The sequence below is a fragment of the Moschus berezovskii genome, chromosome 27 (genome assembly GCF_049115385.1).
Source record: "Moschus berezovskii isolate FMDL1 chromosome 27, NW_MosBer_1.0, whole genome shotgun sequence".
NCBI classification, from domain to species: domain Eukaryota; kingdom Metazoa; phylum Chordata; class Mammalia; order Artiodactyla; family Moschidae; genus Moschus; species Moschus berezovskii.
Window position 1 is genome coordinate 23,533,095 of NC_142486.1, and position 21,977 is coordinate 23,555,071.

The 21,977-nt window shown below is 39.7% G+C and overlaps 1 protein-coding gene across 1 annotated transcript in view; it reads right to left on the bottom strand.

Moving 5' to 3' along the window:
- Window positions 1-21,977, bottom strand: part of ACSM3 (acyl-CoA synthetase medium chain family member 3) — a 54,489-nt gene that overhangs the window by 6,797 nt on the left and 25,715 nt on the right. The window contains exons 4-9 of the mRNA XM_088832936.1: window positions 20,107-20,314; window positions 16,860-17,003; window positions 13,088-13,244; window positions 12,523-12,602; window positions 10,662-10,785; window positions 9,465-9,545 (exon numbers count right to left, since the gene is read on the bottom strand). Coding sequence (XP_088689062.1) covers window positions 9,465-9,545; window positions 10,662-10,785; window positions 12,523-12,602; window positions 13,088-13,244; window positions 16,860-17,003; window positions 20,107-20,314 — 794 coding nt within the window. The remainder of the gene's footprint in view (window positions 1-9,464; window positions 9,546-10,661; window positions 10,786-12,522; window positions 12,603-13,087; window positions 13,245-16,859; window positions 17,004-20,106; window positions 20,315-21,977) is intronic.

A 21,977-nucleotide genomic window follows, 5' to 3' on the forward strand; every position in this document is an offset into this window, starting at 1 on the left:
TTAAATAGGAAAATTACGAGCGTTGATCTTTAAAGTTGCAAAAGTCTGACATCTAGCTAGTACATGCTCAGATTTTAGAATATCACTAAAGATGCTCCTAGGTAGGTAAGGAGGTACACAATAACAAAAGCCCATAGGAAAGAGTTAAAAATGAAAGTGGCCACATGAGACAAATGCATATCAAAACTACAATCTCACACCTATTAGGATGGCTACTATCAAAAAACCAAAGTAGCAAGTGTTGGTAAAGATGTTTGTGCACTATTGGGAATGCAAAATGGTACAGCCACTGTGGAAAACAGTATGGCAGTTTCTCAATTAAAGTTAAGACGTGTACAAATGGTTCACTCTGTTGTATACCTGTTGTATACCTTTGTTGTGTGTTAATACAACATTGTAAATCAGCTATACTCCAGTAAAAAATTTTAAAAGTTAAATAATCCAGCAACTTTACTTCTGGGTATATACTCAAAAGAATAAAAAATGGCTTCAAAGAGTTGTTTGTTTACCGTGTTTATCATAACATTATTCACAACGGTAAAGTGTGGAAGCAACCCAAGCACTCATCAATAAACGAATGAACAAGCATAATGTGGTACATATATGCAATGGAACATTATTCAGCCTTCAAAGGAAGGAAATCCTGACACATGCTACAGCATGGATGAACTTTGAGGACATTGAGTTCAGTTCAGTCGTTCAGTCGTGTCCGACTCTCCGCGACCCCATGAATCACAGCACGCCAGGCCTCCCTGTCCATCACCAACTCCCGGAGTTCACTCAAACTCATGTCCACAGAGTTGGTGATGCCATCCAGCCATCTCATTCTCTGTCGTACCCTTCTCCTCCCGCCCCTCAACCTTTCCCAGCATCAGAGTCTTTTCCAGTGAGTCAACTCGTCGCATGAGGTGGCCAAAGTATTGCAGCTTCAGCTTTAGCATCAGTCCTTCCAGTGAACACCCAGGATCGATCTCCCTTAGAATGGACTGGTTGGATCTCCTTGCAGTATAAGGGACTCTCAAGAGTCTTCTCCAACACCACAGTTCAAAAGCATCGATTCTTCGGCGATCAGCCTTCTTCACAGTCCAACTCTCACATCCATACCTGACCACGGGAAAAACCATAGCCTTGACTAGACGGACCTTGGTTGGCAAAGTAATATCTCTGCTTTTTAATATACTATCAAGGTTGGTCATAACTTTCCTTCCAAGGAGTAAGCGTCTTTTAATTTCCTGGCTGCAATCAGCATCTGCAGTGATTTTGGAGCCCAAAAAAATAAAGTCTGACACTGTTTCCACTGTTTTTCCATCTATTTCCCATGAAGTGATGGGACCAGATGCCATGATCTTTGTTTTCTGAATGTTGAGCTTCAAGCCAACCTTTTCACTCTCCTCTTTCACTTTCATCAAGAGGCTTTTGAGTTCCTCTTCACTTTCTGCCATAAGGGCAGTGTCATCTGCATATCTGAGGTTATTGATATTTCTCCCAGCAATCTTGATTCCAGCTTGTGCTTCTTCCAGCCCAGCGTTCCTCATGATGTACTCTGTATATAAGTTAAATAAGCAAGGTGACAATATACAACCTTGACGTACACCTTTTCCTATTTGGAACCAGTCTGTTGTTCCATGTACAGTTCTAACTGTTGCTTCCTGACCTGCATACAGGTTTCTCAAGAGGCAGGTCAGGTGATCTGGGATTCCCATCTCTTTCAGAATGTTCCACAGTTTATTGTGATCGACACAGTCAAAGGCTTTGGCATAGTCAATGAAGCAGAAATAGATGTTTTTCTGAAACTCTCTTGCTTTCTCCATGATCCAGCGGATGTTGGCAATTTGATCTCTGGTGCCTCTGCCTTTTCTAAAACCTGCTTGAACATCTGGGAGTTCACGGTTCACATACTGCTGAAGCCTGGCTTGGAGAATTTTGAGCATGACTTTACTAGCGTGTGAGATGAGTGCAATTGTGCGGTAGTTTGAGTATTCTTTGGCATTGCCTTTCTTTGGGATTGGAATGAAGACTGACCTCTTCCAGTCCTGTGGCCACTGCTGAGTTTTCCAAATCTGCTGGCATATTGAGTGCAGCACTTTCACAGCATCATCTTTCAAGACTTGAAATAGCTCAACTGGAATTCCATCACCTCCACTAGCTTTATGTTTTGAGGACATTATGTTAAATGTAATAAGCCAATTACAAAAAATGACTACTGTATGATTCCACTTATATATAGTACTTAAAGTAGTTAAAATCATAGAGGCAGAAAGTAGAATGGTGATTGTGAGGGTCAGGTGGGAAGAGGAATTGAGTTATTTTCAGTATATACAGAGTTTTAGTTTTCCAAGATGAAAAGAGTTATGGAGATGGATAGTGGTGACAGCTGCACATTATTTAATATGGTATTATTTAATACCATTGAATGATGCACTTAAAAATGGTCAAACTAATGAATTTTAAGTTACATGTTTTTTACCACAATAAAAAAGATTTGGATAAACAAACGAAGGTAGAGATGCTGGTGCACTGTTCCTCTCGTCCACACAAGTTTTTATTCAAAGATAGTTGCTCTAATAAATCACTGGGCTTGAATGAGTGGGGAACTAGTGGTACATTGCAGTTGGGATGGCTGTGAATACAGCTATGCCTATGAGACCCTGATAGCCATGTATGTTGGGGATTATCATCAAGAGAAAACATCTGTGTGAAATGCCAACTTGATTACCTGTATTGCAGATAAGGCTTAATCATCAATATTTCTTTCTCTAACTTAAGGCAGCCTATTAATATTAGCCAATGGACTATTAAGTCTTTCTACTGAATGTAACTAGTGCTGCTCTACCATCTCTTCTTAGAAAAGCTTTTCAAAGGAAACAAATTCAAAGGAGGGGTGAATAATAATAATAATAATAGCACCTATCTTTTGCTTTTTATTATTATTTTTATTTTTAATTGGGGGATAATTGCTTTATAATGTTTCATTGGTTTCTGCCATACAACAGCCTAAATAAGTCATAACTATAACTATCCCTCCCTCTAGAGCCTCCCTCCCACCCCTCTCTGTCATCATGGAGTGCCAGGCTGGGCTTTCTGTGTTGTGTATTAATAGCAGCTTCCCACTATCTGTTTTATGCCTGGTAGAGTATATATGTCAATGCTACTCTCAATTTGTCCTACCCTTTCCTTCCCCATTGTGTCCACAAGTCTGTTCTTTACTTCTGCATCCCTATTCCTGCCCTGCAAATAGGTTCATCAGTACCATTTTTCAAGATTCCGTATATATGTGTCAATAAAACAATATTCGTTTTTCTCTTTCTGACTTAACTTCACTCTGTGTAACAGGCTCTAGTTTCATCTACCTGACTACCACTGACTCAGATTCATTCCTTTTTATGGCTGAGTAATATTCCATTATATATATGTACCACAACTTCTTTATCCATTCATCTGTTGATGGGCATCTACATTGCTTCCATGTTCTAGCTATTGTAAATGGTGCTGCTGTGAACTTTGGGGTACATGTGTCTTTTTCAATTATGATTTTCTCAGGGTATATGCCCAGTAGGGGGATTACAGGGTCATGTGGTGGTTTTATTCCAAGTTTTTAAAGGAATCTCCATGCTGTTCTCCATAGTGGTTGTATCAATTTATATTCCTACCAACAGTGCAAGAGGATTCCCTTTTCTCTACATCCTCTCCAGCATTTATTGTTTGTAGATTTTTCAATGCTAGCCATTCTGATCATTGTGAGGTGATACCTCATTGTTTTTTTGATTTCCATTTCTCAAATAATGAGCAGTTTTGAGCATCTTTTCATGTGTTTGTTGGCCATGTGTCTTTGGAGCAAGGTCTGTTTAGATTTTCTGCTCACTTTTGATTGGTTTGTTTTTCTGATATTGAAATTCATGAGCTGCTTATATATTTTGGAGATTAATCCTTTGTTGTTTCATTTGCAATTATTTTCTCTCATTCTGAGGGTTGTCTTTCCATCTTGTTTATAGTTTCCTTTGCTGTGCACAAGTTTTTAAGTTTAATTAGGTACCATTTGTTTATTTTTGTTATTTCCATTACTCTCAGAGATGGGTCAAATAGATGCTGCAATTTATGTCAAAGAGTGTTATGCCTATGTTTTCCCCTATGACTTTTATAGTTTCTGGCCTTACATGTAGGTCTTTAGTCCATTTTGAGTTTATTTTTGTGTATGGTGTTAAGGAAGTGTTCTAATTTCATTATTTTACACATAGTTATCCAGTTTCCCCAGCACCACTTACTGAAGAGGCAGTCTTTTCTCCATTGTATGGGGATAAGGTACCCATAGGTGTGTGCATTTATCTCTGGGCTTTATATCTTGTTCCATTGGTCTGTATTTCTAATAACACCTATCTTATGGATCTTTATTATGTGCCAAGCACTTTTCTATGCTATTTAGAAATATTATTGCATTAATCCTCACTAGAAACCCATAAAAACTGTCCTTTTATTATTATAGTCACTAAGGTGTATCCTCACAACATATTGTCAATACTTTCAGGCTTAAAACTAAATAGTGAAAGTTGCTCAATCGTGTCTGACTTTTGCGGCCCATGGACTATATATAGTCCATGGATTTCTCCAAGCCAGGATACTGGAGTTGGTAGCCTTTCCTTTCTCCAAGGGACCTTCCCAAACCGGGGATCAAACCCAGGTCTCCCATAGTTGCAGGCAGATTCATTACAAGCTGAGCCACCAGGGAAGCCCAAGAATACTGGATCTTCCCAACCCAGGAATTGAACCAGGATCTCCTGCATTGCAGGTGGATTCTTTACCAACCGAGCTATCAGGAAAGCACTGATCATAGCAAACACCCTCTTTCAACAACACAAGAGAAGACTCTACAAATGGATATCACCAGATGGTCAATACTGAAATCAGATTGATTATGTTCTTTGCAGCCAAAGATGGAGAAGCTCTATACATACCGTCAGCAAAAACAAGACCTGGAGCTGACTGTGGCTCAGATCATGAACTCCTTACTGCAAAATTCAGACTTAAATTGAAGAAAGTAGGGAAAACCACTAGACCATTCACATATGACCTAAATCAAATCCCTTATGATTATACAGTGGAATTGGCAAATAGATTCAAGGGATTAGATCTGAAAGACAGACTGATAGACAGAGTGCCTGAAGAACTATGGACAGAAGTTCATGACATTGTACAGGAGGTAGTGATCAAGACCATCCCCAAGAAAAAGAAATGCAAAAAGGCAAATTGGCTGTCTGAGGCCATAAAATAGAGGAGAAAAAGGAAAGATATACCCATTTGAACGCAGAGTTCCGAAGAATAGCAAAGAGAGATAAGAAAGCCTTCCTCAGTGATCAATGCAAAGAAATAGAGGAAAACAATAGAATGGGAAAGACTAGAGATCTCTTCAAGAACATTAGAGATACCAAGGGAAGATTTCATGCAAAGATGGGCACAATAAAGGACAGAAATGGTATGGACCTAACAGAAGCAGAATATATTAAGAGGTGGCAAGAACACACAGAAGAACTGTACAAAAAAGATCTTCATGACCCAGAAAACCACAATGGAGTGATCACTCACCAAGAGCCAGACATCCTGGAATGTGAAGTCAACTGGACCTTAAGAAGCATCACTACAAACAAAGCTAGTGGAGGTGATGGAATTCCAGTTGAGCTATTTCAAATCCTAAAAGATGAAGCTGTGAAAGTACTGCACTCATTATGCCAGCAAATTTGGAAAACTCAGCAGTGGCCACAGGACTGGAAAAGGCCAGTTTTCATTCCAATCCCAAAGAAGGGCAATGCCAAAGAATGTTCAAACTACCACAAAATTGCGCTCATCTCACATGCTAGCAAAGTAATGCTCAAAATTCTCCAAGTCAGGCTTCAACAGTAAGTGAACTGTTGAACTTCCAGATGTTCAAGCTGGATTTAGAAAAGCCAGAGGAACCATAGATCAAATTGCCAATATCCGTTGGATCATAGAAAAAGCAAGAGATTTCCAGAAAAATATCCACTTCTGCTTTATTGATTACACCAAAACCTTTGACTGTGTAGATCACAACAAACTATGGGAAATTCTTCACAAGATAGGAATACCAGACCATTTTACCTGCCTCCTGAGAAATCTGTATGTAGGTCAAGAAGCAACAGTTAGAACTGGACATGGGAAAACAGACTGGTTCCCAATTGGGAAAGGAGTACATCAAGGCTAAATATTGTCACCCTGCTTATTTAACTTATATGCAGAGTACATCATGTGAAATGCTGGGCTGGATGAAGCACAAACTGGGATCAAGATTGTTGGGAGAAATATCAGTAAGCTCAGATACACAGAGGATACCACCCTTATGGCAGAAAATGAAGAAGAACTAAACAGCCTCTTGATGAAAGTGAAAGAGGAGAGTGAAAAAGCTGGCTTAAAACTCAACATTAAAAAAATGAATATCATGGCATCCAGTCCCATCATTTGATGGCAAATCGATGGGGAAACAATGGAAACAGTGACAGACTTTATTTTCTTAGGCTCCAAAATCACTGCAAATGGTGACTGCAGCCATGAAATCAAAAGATGCTTGCTCCTTGGAAGAAAAGCTATGACCAACCTAGACAGCATATTAAAAAGCAGAGATATTACTTTGCCAACAAAGATCTGTCTAATCAAAGCTGTGGTTTCCCGGTAGTCATGTATGGATGTGAGAGTTGGACCATAAAGAAAGCTGAGCATCAAAGAATTGATGCTTTTGAACCGTGGTGTTGGAGAAGACTCTTGAGAGTCCCTTAGACTGCAAAGAGATCAAACCAGTCAGTCCTGAAGGAAAACAGTCCTGAATATTCATTGGAAGGACTGATGCTAAGGCTGAAACCCCAGTACTTTGGGCACCTGATTCGAAGAACTGACTCATTTGAAAAGACCCTGATGCTGGAAAGTATTGAAGGCAGGAGGAGACGTGGATGGTGTCACCCACTTCAAAGACATGAGTTGAGCAAGCCCCGGGAGTTGGTGATGGACAGGGTGCAGTCCATAGGGTCGCAAAGAGTCAGACACGAGAGTGACTGAATTGAACTGAAAGCTAAATAAGTTCCAGTCAAACTGGAACAAGTTGTTCACCTTGGTCCCTGTTTTATATATCAGGAAACAACTTACCCAGAGATACTCAGTAATGAATAGCAGAGCCAGAATAAAAGCCATCAGGCAATCCTACCTTTAGACAAGTTCTCATAGCAGAGTTAGAATTACCTGAGGTGCTTGTTTAAAACAGCTTAGGATTTCAGGATCCTACCCTAAATTTATTGAATCAGACTCTCTAGAGGAGAAGAAGCCTGAGAATTGGTATTTTTAACATGTACCTATGTGATTCTTTATGATCAGATAAGCTTGGGAAACATTGGTCTAATCTACAACTAAGACTAGTTGTAGTTAAGTTTGATTCTGAGTTCTCTGTAAACTCATCCATTTTGTGTTTTTGTTGGTATCGTTTTATGTATTAATATAAGTTCCTTTGTCTATACTTAACTTTGGCTGGATTGATCTGAGAACAATTCTAACCCTGAGCAAAGTGCGCTAATGGGCTAATAGGATGCCCCATCAGGATCAAGTGATGAAAATAGTTTCTTGACTGCCAGGATCTGGCCAGGCATGCTGCAGGAAGAGGGATAACCTATAGCCACCGTTGAATTGTAGCCTCCTTTGTCTTAGTCAACAAAGATTTGGAGCCCCTAAGAGGTCAGTCTTCATTCCAATCCCAAAGAAAGGCAATGCCAAAGAATGCTCAAACTACCACACAATTGCACTCATCTCACATGCTAGTAAAGTCATGCTCAAAATTCTCCAAGCCAGGCTTCAGCAGTATGTAAACCGTGAACTCCCAGATGTTCAAGCAGGTTTTAGAAAAGGCAGAGGCACCAGAGATCAAATTGCCAACATCCACTGGATCATGGAGAAAGCAAGAGAGTTTCAGAAAAACATCTATTTCTGCTTCATTGACTATGCCAAAGCCTTTGACTGTGTGGATCACAATAAACTGTGGAACATTCTGAAAGAGATGGGAATCCCAGACCACCTGACCTGCCTCTTGAGAAACCTGTATGCAGGTCAGGAAGCAACAGTTAGAACTGGACATGGAACAACAGACTGGTTCCAAATAGGAAAAGGTGTACGTCAAGGTTGTATATTGTCACCTTGCTTATTTAACTTATATGCAGAGTACATCATGAGGAACGCTGGGCTGGAAGAAGCACAAGCTGGAATCAAGATTGCCAGGAGAAATATCAATAACCTCAGATATGCAGATGACACTACCCTTATGGCAGAAAGTGAAGAGGAACTCAAAAGCCTCTTGATAAAAGTGAAAGAGGAGAGTGAAAAGGTTGGCTTGAAGCTCAACATTCAGAAAACAAAGATCATGGCATCTGGTCCCATCACTTCATGGGAAATAGATGGAAAAACAGTGGAAACAGTGTCAAACTTTATTTTTTTGGGCTCCAAAATCACTGCAGATGCTGATTGCAGCCATGAAATTAAAAGACGCTTGCTCCTTGGAAGGAAAGTTATGACCAACCTTGATAGTATATTAAAAAGCAGAGACATTACTTTGCCAACCAAGGTCCGTCTAGTCAAGGCAATGGTTTTTCCCGTGGTCATGTATGGATGTGAGAGTTGGACTGTGAAGAAAGCTGATCGCCGAAGAATCGATGCTTTTGAACTGTGGTGTTGGAGAAGACTCTTGAGAGTCCCTTATACTGCAAGGAGATCCAACCAGTCCATTCTAAAGGAGATCAATCCTGGGTGTTCACTGGAGGGACTGATGCTAAAGCTGAAACTGCAATACTTTGGCCACCTCATGCGACGAGTTGACTCACTGGAAAAGACTCTGATGCTGGGAAAGGTTGGGGGCGGGAGGAGAAGGGGACGAAGGAGAATGAGATGGCTGGATGGCATCACCGACTCTGTGGACATGAGTTTGAGTGTACTCCGGGAGTTGGTGATGGACAGGGAGGCCTGGCGTGCTGTAATTCATGGGGTCGCGGAGAGTCGGACACGACTGAGCGACTGAGCTGAGCTGAACCAGAAGGGGCAATGTAGTGTTGCAGTGAAGAGTATGGATGTTCATACCAGATTGCTTAGGATTGTATTCTAGAACTAGCAGCTACTATGTAACCTTGGGTGAGTCCTTTAACCTCTCTCAGCCTCATCTGTAAAATGGTTCTGATATTGCTATATCTGTCATAGGTTCCTTCTGGAAATAAATATTTATAAAATGCATAAAGCTATTTGGCACAAATAACTGCTTTGGAGAAAAAAGAGACAAGCTAATGTTTCTAAACCTTTTCCATCTTTATATGGAAGTTAAGATATCATGGAAGTAGCATAATCATCACCAAAACTAATAATGTAAGGGAGCAGAAGTGAGGTAGGGGTAAACAGATTGGGTTGTTAAATATTCTCCTGGAAAGGGATATACAAACCTTAACATCAAAAGCAGGAGAAGGTTTTCCCATTGAGCCAGGCTTAATTTTCATTCCCTTAAAATTTCCACAGATCAGTACCTAGTTAAGAATAAAAAAGAGTAAAGTAACATTACAAATAACTTATATTTATTCATTTATCCACCATGCATTCATTCAATAAATATTCATTCAGAGCTTACTCTGAACCAGGCTCACATTAAAACATATTTTCTGCTCTCAAGAATTATAGATAGACACTAACACAGTTAAAATATTAAGTTAATTTGTAACTACTAAAACATCCATATTTATGAAAACATTTCTACTCATATTCACATGATACTTATTACGCTATTTCTATTTAATAAATTCATCGATTTTTGTTTTTATTTTTTTTTTTGTATTTTAATTTTTGACCAGGTACTGCTTCCTCATGGTTCATAAATTGAAGCAGTAAAGACAATGAAAAATTTATTTCAGTCTTTCCCTTATATGTTCTATCTTATCCCTCTCTTTCCTACATAACAATTTTTGTTATTTCATTTCCTCTAGAATTTCTTCTTATTTCTGTGAGCTCTTTAGATAAACCTTTTTAGAGTGTTCTTGACAAATTTTCCAGCAAACTTAATATTTCAAGAAATAAGGAGCTCAGCATTTTCTATTTTTGCAGCAAAGCCCTAAAATATTTCCTTATTATACAAAGAGAAATCTTTTTATAGATCTAGTATTTTTGAATTATAAACTTTTATGCCCTAGTTCTAGTCAGTTATATAGTGGCTTTCCTCAGTGAATGACTGTCTAAACAATTGCATCTCTTTCAGAGCTCTTTTGTAACCTTCTTCCCTTGTTTTTTTTAAGAAACTGTTTCTTCTAACCACTCCATTCCCTCCCTATCCCTAAATCACAAAGCTACAATAAACAATTTGTCTTTTTTTAATTGAAGGATAATTTCCTTACAGTGTTGTATTGGTTTTTTTCCATACAACAATGCAAATCAGTCATAATTTTATATATGTATACATCCCCTCCCTCTTGAACCTCCCTCAACACACACCCCCATTCCACCCCTCTAGGTCATCACAGAGCACCAGGCTGAACTCCCTGTGGTATATAGCAGCAGCTTCCCACTAGCTATTTTACACATGGTAGCACTTTGGTTTTTATTTATCTGGCTGAATTGAGTTCACCCGTGTCTTTTCAGTGAAGTCTGTATACCGTTTCAGTCTGTCCATATCCTTCGTAGATATCCAGACCTGTCCTGTTTCTCCATTGTTCCATCACTTCAGGGTTGATTGGTTCCCCAGCAGTTACACAGTGCTTTAAGCTTTTGAACTTATAGCTTCTCAGAAGACAGATAAGGAGTTAAATTTAGGAGGAAAATGGATAAAAATGGAAATTAGGATTATTTCTAGTAAAATTTCAGTATAAAATGTTTTAGTTTTTCCCCTAACTTTCCTCTCTGGTACAAAACAAACAAACCATTTTATCATGAAATGACTCCCAAACACCAAGTTTTGTTTTTTCTTTTTCTCCATTTTATTGGTGGAGGGCGGTGGGCGGGAGGAGGATTGGGGGTGGTGTGATTTGTTGCAAAGAAAAACCATGCCATCCCTAGGAAAGATACCACATAATATTACATTAAATCTGTTATAAAAAGCTTCCTAATTGGTTAAATTGACTGTGGAGCATTTAAACAATAGAACACTATATAGTTGTTTAAAAAAAATAGAAGGAATGAAGATGCTCCTGGGTTGTACTATCCAATAGAATTTTTTTATGACAGAAATTTCTATACTGAGCTGTCCACTATAGTATCCTCTAGTCCTGTGTGACTATTGAGCACTTGAAACATGACTAGTGTAACCAAGGCTGCTGCTGCTGCTGCTGCTAAGTCACGTCAGTCGTGTCCGACTCTGTGTGACTCCATAGACGGAAGCCCACCAGGCTCCCCCGTCCCTGGGATTCTCCAGGCAAGAACACTGGAGTGGGTTGCCATTTCCTTCTCCAATGTGTGAAAGTGAAAAGTGAAAGTGAAGTCGCTCAGTCGTGTCCAACCCTTAGCGACCCCACGGACTGCAGCCTACCAAGCTCCTCCATCCATGGGATTTTCTAGGCAAGAGTACTGGAGTGGCTTGCCATTGCCTTCTCCGGTAACCAAGGCACTGAATTTTTTTTCATTGAAATATAATTGACTTATAATGTTATATTACTTTTTGGTTTACAATGTCATGATTTGATATTTGTACATATGGTGAAACGATTGCACAACAAGTGTAGTTAACATCTGTTACCCTACATAGTTACAAGACTATTTTTTCCTGTGATGAGAAGTTTTAAGATCTACTGTCTTAGCAACTTTGAATATGTAATACAGTATTATTAATTATAGTTTGGAACTTAATTTAATTAAAATATAAATGACTATATGTGGCTAGTGGTTGCCAAATTGGACAGCACAGTTTCAGGATATATTGTAGGCGAAGAAAAGAAGGGGCAGAACTGTGTACATATCATGTCTCATTTTAAAAGAGTGGAGAGAGAACATATGCATATTGGCTTGTGCATGCATAAATCTCAGGGAGAACTAAGACTGAAGACTAGGTGTGGAGGAAGACTTTTCACTGTATATTCTTATATACCTAGTGAATTTTATGTCATGTGAATTGTTTCCTATTTAAAAATTAAATAAAATCAATTTAAAAGTAGTGACCAAGTAATACTTTCAAATGGAATCAGTAATAAAGTAAAAGACATTCATTTTCTTTCCTGTTTGCTGGGATAGGGTTTTGAATAGGTGTGACATATGTTTTCTCAGCTCATGTAACAGACAAAGGATAAACACTGGGCTCAGAGCTATACATGTGGCTTGAACCGTCTTTCCTCTCTCTCTGCTTGAAGGAACCCACACTGGCTATAGTAGTTATCATGTACAGAATATAAGCAAGAAGGACGAGGAAGATAAAAGATTGCTAAATACCATACCTCCTGATCTGGAGATGTGTTTTTAGGCAGGGAGATCTTTTATTTTGTATCTTCCTCTTCCTTTCCTCTCTGCCCATTTACCAACTTTGCTTACCTGGCCTTATCATTCTGTACAAGCATTCTATATGCAGTTGGTGCTGAACAGAAGACTGTGATGGGAAACTTGGAAAGCGTCTGCAATTTAGAAGAAGTGGTCTTACACAATTTTTAATAAGTGCTTAAATACCTATGGTAGACATAGTAAAACTTAGACCATTATTTATTCTAATGTAAACACTCTCATGGGCTTCCCTTGTGGCTCAGCTAGTAAAGAATCTGCCTGCAATGCAGGAGACCTGGGTTCGATCCCTGGGTTGGGAAGGTCCCCTGGCGAAGGGAAAAGCTACCCACTCCAGTATTCTGGCCTGGAGAATTCCATGGACTGTATAATACAGTTCATGGACTCGCAAAGAGTCGGAAATGACTGAGCAACTTTCACACACACACAAACACTCTTACATCTTTCCTCTGTATATCTTTTCAGGCTTATTGATTTTCCATTGTGGAATACCTTAAATAATGTTATCTACTCAGATTTCTACAAGTTACTTTATTCACTAGTCCTATCAGTAATAGTACTAATTCACCTCAAAATATTGACCTCTTGTGCTCTGCCTTACTTGCAAGATGGAAGTTGGCTCAAACTGTGGCGAATAATGTACAAATACACATGCTCCCTGGATCCATGGAGAATAAACACTACTCCATGCAGATTTTGCCCAGCCTGTGTCAGAGGTATTCCACATGACATCCAAAGGGGTCAAATCCAGCCAGAACCTAGGTAAACAAAGAATCGTTTCAGTTTAGTCACCCAGTCACGTCTGACACTTTCCGACCCCATGGCCTGTAGCATGCCAGGCTTCTCTGTCCATCACCAGCTCCAGGAGCTTGCTCAAATTCATGTCCATCAGGTCAGTGATTTCATGAAACCATCGATTCCTCTGTTGTCCCCTTCTCCTGCTTTCAATCTTTCCCAACATCGGGGTCTTTTCCAGTGAGTCAGTTCTTCAAATCAGGTGGCCAAAGTATAGGAGCTTCAATGTCAGTCCTTCCAATGATATTCAGGACTGTTTTCAGGATTGACTGGTTTGATCTCCTTGCAGTCCAAGGGACTCTCAGGGGTCTTTTCCAACTCCACATTTCAAAAGAATCAATTTTTTGGCACTCAGCTTTCTTTATAGTCCAACTCTCACATCCATACATGACTACTGGCAAAACCATAACCTTGACTAGACAGACCTTTGTTGAAAAGTAATGTCTCTGCTTTTAAATATGCTATCTAGGTTGGTCATAGATTATTTCCCAAGGAGCAAGCATCTTTTGATTTCATGGCTGCAGTCACCATCTGCAGTGATTTTGGAGCCTAAGAAAATAAAGTCTGTTACTGTTTCCATTATTTCCCCATCGCCTTGCCATGAAGTGATGGGACCAGATGTCATGATCTTAGTTTTTTGAATGTTGAGTTTTAAGCCAGCTTTTTCACTTTCCTCTTTCACTTTCATCAAGAGGCTCTTTAGTTCTTTGCTTTCTGCCATAAGGTGGTGTCATCTGCATTATCTAAAGTTATTGATATTTCTCCCAACAATCTTGATCCCAGTTTGTGCTGCATCCAGCCCCGCATTTCACATGATGTACTCTGCTTATAAGTTAAATAAGCAGGGTGACAATATACACCCTTGACGTACTCCTTTCCCAATTTGGAACCAGTCTGTTGTTCCATGTCCGGTTCTAACTGCTGCTTCTTGACCTGCATACAGATTTCTCAGGAGGCAGGTAAGATGGTCTGATATTCTGATCTCTTTAAGAATTTTCCACAGTTTGTGGTGATCCACACAGTCAAAGGCTTTGGCATAGTCAATAAAGCAGAAGTAGATGTTTTTCTGGAATTCTCTTGCTTTTTCGATGTTCCAGTGGATGTTAGCAATTTGATATCTGGTTCCTCTGACTTTTCTAAATCCAGCTTGAACATCTGGAAGTTCTTGATCCACATATTGTTGAAGCCAGGCTTGGAGAATTTTGAGCATTACTCTGCTGGTGTGTGAGATGAGTGCAATTGTGTGGTAGTTTGAGCATTCTTTGGCATTGCCTTTCTTTGGGATTGGAATGAAAACTGGCCTTTTCCAGTCCTGTGGCCACTGCTGAGCTTTCCAAATTTGCTGGCATAATGAGTGCATCACTTTCACAGCATCATCTTTTAGGATTTGAAATAGCTCAACTGGAATTCCATCACCTCCACTAGCTTTGTTCGTAGTGATGCTTCCTAAGGCCCATTTAACTTCACATTTCAGGATATCTGGCTCTAGGTAAGTGATCACACCATTGTGGTCATCTGGGTCATGAAGATCTTTTTTGTATAGTTCTTCTGTGTATTCTTGCCACCTCTTCTTAATATCTTCTGCTTCTCTTAGGTCCATACTGCTTCTGTACTTTTGTACCCATCTTTGCATGAAATGTTCCTTTGGTGTCTCTAATTTTCTTGACGAGATCTCTAGTCTTTCCCATTCTGTTGTTTTCTTCTATTTCTTTGCACTGATCACTGAGGAAGGCTTTCTTATCTCCTTGCTATTCCTTGGAACTCTGCGTCCAGGTGGGTATATCTTACCTTTTCTTTTTGCCTTTAGCTTCTCTTCTTTTCTCAGCTATTTGTAAGGCCTCCTCAGACAACCATTTTGTCTTTTTGCATTTTTTTTGGAGGGATGGTCTTGATCACTGCCTCCTGTACAATGTCATGAACCTCTGTCCGTAGTTCTTCAGGCAGTCTGTCTTTCAGATCTAATCCCTTGAATCTACTTGCCAATTCCACTGTATAATCATAAGGGATTTGATTTAGGTCATATGTGAATGGTCTAGTGGTTTTCCCTACTTTCTTCAATTTAAGTCTAAATTTGGCAATAAGAAGTTCATGATCTGTGCCACAGTCAGCTTCCATTCTTGTGTTTGCTGACTGTATTTTCTGTGCTGTGCTTAGTCACATCTGACTCTTTGCGACTCCATGGACTGTAGCCTGCCAGGCTCTTCTATCCTGGGATTCTCCTGACAAGAATACTTGAGTGGATTGTCATTTCATTCTCCAGGGGATCTTCCCGACCCAAGGATTGAGCCCAGGCCTCCCACATTGCAGGCAAATTCTTTGCTGTCTGAGCCACTGATTCTGTACAAAGAGTCGACTTGATATATACAACAAACTGTGGAAAATTCTTAAAGAGACGGGAATACCAGACCACCTTACCTATCTCTTGAGAAGTCTGTATGTGGGTCAAGAAACAATATTTAGAACTTTATTTGGAACAGCTGACTGGTTCAAAATTGGGAAAGAAGCATAACAAGGCTGTATATTGTTACCCTGGTTATTTGCCTTATATGCAGAATACATCATCAGAAATGCCAGGCTGGATGAATCACAAACTGGAATCAAGAATGTCTGGAGAAATATCATCAACCTCAGGTATGTAAATGGAACAACACTAATGGCAGAAAGTGAAGAGGAACTAAAGAACCTCTTAATGAGGATGAAAGAGGAGAGTGAAAAAAGGGGCTTAAAACTCAAAATTTTAAAAATTAGGATCATGACATCCAGTCCCATCACTTAGAATGGAAGAAATAGAAGGGAGAAAAGTGGAAGCAGTGACAGATTTTCTTTTCTTGGGCTCCAAAATCACTGCCGATGATAACTGCAGCCATGAAATTAAAACACACTTGCTCCTTGGAAGGAAAGCTATTTCAAACCTAGACAGCACAGTAAAAGAGAAGACATTACTTTGCTGACAAATTCCATATTGTCAAAGCTATTGTTTTTCCAGTAGTCATGTATGGATGTGAGAGCTGTACCATAAGGCAGAGCGCCATAGAATTGATGCTTTCAAACTGTGGTGCTGGAGAAGACTCTTGAGAGACTCTTGGACAGCAGGGAGATGAAACCAGTCAATTCTAAATGAAATAAACCCTGAATATTCATTGGAAGGACTTATGCTAAACCTGAAGCTCCAATACTCTGACCACCTGATATGAAGAGCAGACTCACTGGAAAAGACCCAGATGCTGGGAAAGATTGAAGGCAAAAGGAGAAGAAGGCAGCAGAGGATGAGATGGTTACATGGCATCACCAACTCAATGGACATGAATCTGCACAAACTCCAGGAGATAGTAAAGGACAGGGAAGCATGGCGTGCTGCAGTTCGTGGGGTCGCAAAGAGTTGGACACGACTTAGCAACTGAACAACAACAACATATATATATTTGAGATATAAATAAATATATATATATATATATATATACACACACACACATGAGGTATATAGAGAGACAACTATATAGAAACAAAATTAAAATACAAATAAAGGAATCATCATTTTTGTAGCATTGACACTTCAAACTAAAGTTCTGTGAAAGTACCTTCCATTAATAGATAATCCTAAACCAAAATTGCTGTGGGTGTGTCCAGTCATTTTAGGATATCCACTTGATCCACTGGTAAAGAAAATGGCCATCATCTCATTGTGTTTTGTCTTCACACAGGTGTGGTTGTCGCTGGCATGTCTATGAAGGAAAAATTACAATGATTGTATACATTAAACACAGTATCATAGACTGTTACCACAGAAAAGGATTTACTCAGACCTCTTCATCTCATTGATTAAGCCCCAGGGACTTAGGTTGAATTCCAAGGTAAAAGCCATCTCTCTCCATCTTTTAAGGTGCTTTCTGGAAACAAGCTAAATTTTGCCATTATAGCAGGTTGACTTCACAGCTTTTTACCGTGTGATGTAGAAGAGTTGAAGTGTTAAAAAAAAAAAAAACTCAAGAATTTTATACCTTCTACAGAATGAGTATTCTATGATCTTCTAATCATGTATATGTGAGGTAAAATGTGATGTAAAAACAAAAATGAGTATGTTAATAGAAGTCATGGGTAATGGTATAAGGCAGGGATCATTAAACTACAGGCCTATGGGCCAAATATGGCCTGCCTTTTGTTTTAACAAATAAAGTTTTATTGCAACACAACTGTGTCCAGTCTTTCACATATTGCCTATGACTGCTTTCTGCACTATGACAATGATGAGTAGGTATGATAGAGACTGCATGGCCTGCAAATTCTGTATATTTACTATCCATCCCTTTTGTAAAAAATTTGCTGACCCCTCAAAAGGATGGTTTTTCTTTTTCCCATAAGAGCGTCTACATAGTTCTGAATATAGTAAACAATAAGACTGAAGAGGATCTAAGTATCCACTTAGGGAAGGAAGGGTCTCAGTTAAAGAAAGAAAACATTTTGGTTCCAAAGGATAATTGGGCTTTTATATATATCATACATCAGGGCAGCTGAGAGGAAGTAAACTCTGCACATTTGTCTAAGAATCATACAGAATTTTATTAGGAAATATTGAGCTGAAAATGAATGAATCAGAAATATTCAGCTATGAGAACTATTTCTGATTTTAAATCCTAACAAAGCTAAACCGAACGTTTAGGCTATGATTCCATAATTTTTTTCGTTATAATTCTAGTACCTATAACTGTGTACCTATCACTTCTATCACAGATATTATTATGATGAAACCTTAGGCAGGTTTATTGTACCAATCTCTCAGAAGCAGTAAACCTAGCAGGTAATAGTATGGGCTTAGAAGCTAGACTGCCTGAGTGTGAAATCCAGTTCTGCCAGATCCTAACATTTGACCTTATTTATCTGTCTAACCAGAGAATCCACCTGCAATGCAGACGACGTGGGTTTGATCCCTGGGTCAGGAAAAACCCCTGAAGGAGGGAATGGCAACCCCACTCCAGTATTCTTGCCCAGAAAATCCCATCCATAGTGTCACAAAGAGGTGGATACAACAAAGCGACTGAGCATGAGCATCTGTATATTTAACAGTTTCTATGGCAAGCCACTCCAGTACTCTTGCCTGGAAAATCCCATGGATGGAGTAGCCTGGTAGGCTGCAGTCCGTGGGGTCACTAAGGGTCGGACACAACTGAGCAACTTCACTTCACTTTCACTCCATAGTTTGTTGTGATATTTAAATGAGTTAATATTGAGTTGGCCAAAAAGTTTGTTTGAGGTTTTCCATAATATCTTATTGAAAAACTAACAAACTTTTTGGCCAACCCAATATATCTGAAGTGCAGTTTTTGGCACATAATCAGTGCCATATATAGATATGATTATGTGCTAGAAACTGCACTTCAGATATATTGGGTTGGCCAAAAAGTTTGTTAGACTCACTGGAAAAGACTCTGATGCTGGGAAAGGTTGGGGGCGGGAGGAGAAGGGAACGACAGAGAATGAAATGACTGGATGGCATCGCTGACTCTGTGGACATGAGTTTGAGTGAACTCGGGGAGTTGGTGATGGACAGGGAGGCCTGGCGTACTATGATTCATGGGGTCGCGGAGAGTCGGACACGACTGAGCGACTGAACTGAACTGAACTGAATACTATTTTTATTAGAATTTGGCCTTTGGTAAGAACTCAATAGTGAATCCACCTGCCAATGCAGGAGACACAGGAGACATGGATTCAATGCCTGGGTTGGGAAGATCCTCTGGAATAGGAAATGGCAATTTCAGTATTCTTCCTTGGAAAATTCCATGAACAGAGGAGCATGGTGGTCTACAGTCCATGGGGTCTCAAAGAGTGGGACACAATTGAACAGCTGAGCATGTATACACACAATAAATGTTAGCTATTTTAGAAGAGTCATAACAAGTCCCGGTGAGCTATAGTCCATGATATCACAAACAGTCAAGACACAACTTAACAACTAAACAATGATAAAGAATAAGTCCATAGTTGCAAACTTGCTCCAAAATCATTAAGTAAAGGTAGGAAGCTCATTCCAGAGAGGGAATTTGCTGCCACCCTAAAGCTAAGATAACCAATACTTGACAAAGAGTAGCAAATGACCCCTAGAAGCACCCCACAGCGGGGCTTGAATATCTGTGTAATAGTTTTATTAATTGCATCTATTAAGTATTCGTCTTACTATAACCTGATAGAAATGTCACTGTCAGGAAGGGAGTAATACAACCTCCACAGAAGGACTGATTCTGATTAGTTCCTATGGAAATGATAATAGCTCTATGGTTGATGCTGTGATGCACCTCCTAGACAGAATTTTAGGACATGCTTCCTCCAGGTGCTGAGATCCCTCTTTATATATTACCTTGGCCAGAGATAGCTGCCTTGCTTAACGTCATACCTCCTTCTAAAGACAGTTTGTACCCAGTTACTGATTAGCATTGGACCTCTTGCTTTAGCTGGACACAGCTTTCAAGGGCTACCCAAACTCCAGTGATCCTCGTAGGTTGACTGATGGCTATTTTGAAGTATGTGGATGATAAATTTCAACTGCTGCCCAATCCCACATTGTTCCCTTTCCTTCATAGGTATTGGTCCTAAGATAACTTCTTAATAAACTTACACAACTAATGTCTGTCTTATGGTGTGCTTCCTTGAGACCCCAACCTACAAAAAACACCACCAGTTCCTTGCTTCAGAGCTTTGCACTATAATCACCAGTTATTCCCTTTGTCTATTATTTCAATTTTAATTTTTCTGGTTAATCCAGGGTTGACTATCTTATCAATGTTGTGTTTCTTTTTGGAAAGCTGTTCTACAACAATTATGGTTACTCACTTCATCATCTCCTTTAGGTTCTCCCAACCCTCTCTGGGGCTCTGAGACACAATTAGTTTGGAGTGCAGATTTTCACATTTAGATGCAATGGCATCAACTGCTGGAGCTAAAACGTCATTGGTAATAATGCACTTTGCTTTTGAAGATTGTAGTCGGTAGAGGATGTCTTTTTGGGTCATCTGAGTGGTTCCTGGAATTAGAACTGTCCCTAAAAGAGAAGAAAATAAAGTATTTAGAATTTCCTTCATCATGTTAATTAAGGTAGTATAGATATAACCCATGTATATTCAGTGCTTCTCAGGGTGAGTTAGTCAATTTTCTAGGCAGGATATCTATTTGTCTTCCTTTTACTATACTTTTGCCTTTAAAGGAATCTCAAACTCTAGGACCCTTTTGATCTAACATGAAAGGATGTTAAATCCTGGATAATTAATTATTTTCTATCTGGAGACCATTCATAACATTTAACTTGAAGAGGGTTTTGATTGAAAAGTGATATTACCCAACATTTATTGAGTATTTTGAGTGTCAGGTGCTGTGTAAGTGTTTGCATATTTTAACATTTAATCTCTACCAAAAACAGAAATGTTATTGTTAACTATAAAATACACAACATAAAAGTTGAGAATTATGTTTTATTGGGAGGACTTTCTGAGGGTTTTCTCAGATAGCTCTGAGGGACTGCTCTGAAGGGTGAAGGGAGAAGCCAGGATATACAGGGGTTTTTGCAACAAAAACCAAGTAGTTGGAATATCAAAAGATTACTGTTAATTAAAGAAATCCAGACATCACAAGTTAACCAATTTAGTGTTTTCTGTGTATGGGAAGGTGCAAGAGTCTAGGCTCACTGATCTCATTCCTTTGATATGCACCTTAACTATCTAGGGGGGCTTCCCTGGTAGCTCAGACAGGAAAGCGTCTGCCTACAGTGCGGGAGACCCGGGTTCAATCCCTGGGTCGGGAAGATGCCCTGGAGAAGGAAATGGCAACCCACTCCAGTATTCATGCCTGGAAAATCCCATGGACCGAAGATCCTGGTGGGCTACAGTCCATGAGGTCGTAAAGAGTCGGACACGACTGAGCACTGTCTAGGGCTAATATTCTGTTCTTTCTCAACCTGAGTTCCCTCGGGGCTCATCACTGGAGGCAGCTGTAATAGCTGATGGCTTGATGGCCATAACATCCTTTGCTGATATGGAAGGCAGCATTCTTAGTCCACCCTGTAAATAATTTGCCTGAATCACTGACGTAGCAGGGGCAGTGCATGGACTGAACGCTGCAGCCTGACTTAAGCTGCACTGAGGTTCAGTGCCTCTTTTGTTGTTCTGTTGCTCAGTCGTGTCCAACTCTTTGCGACCCCATGAACTGCAGCACACGAAGGTTTTCTGTCCACCACTGTCTCCCCGAAACTGATCAAACTTTATGTCCACTGTGTCAGTGATGCCATCCAACCTCCTCATCCTCTGTCTCCCTCTTCTCCTCTTGCCCTCAATTTTATCCGGCATCAGGGTCTTTTCCAGAGACTCAGCTCTTCGCACCAGGTAGCCAAAGTGCCTCTTAAAACATACGTTAATTTTAAACCTTCTTTCCAAAGAGAAGGATTGAGGCATTCACCTTTTCTGTGCTTCTATCCCCATCTGCTGTAAACTGAACTGTAAGGTACAGTGTAGTGGTCAAGAGTGTGTCCTAGAGACAGATACTCTTAGAGCTTGGTCTTGAACAAGACTACTTCAACTTTGAGAGTCTCAGATTCTGCATCTGTAGAATGGGGATTATAATAACACTACCTTCTTTATAGGATTATTAAGGATTAAATGAGTTAAATTTTTTAATGAGGTAAATTGGAAGTGGTCAAAAAGGAGATGGCAAGA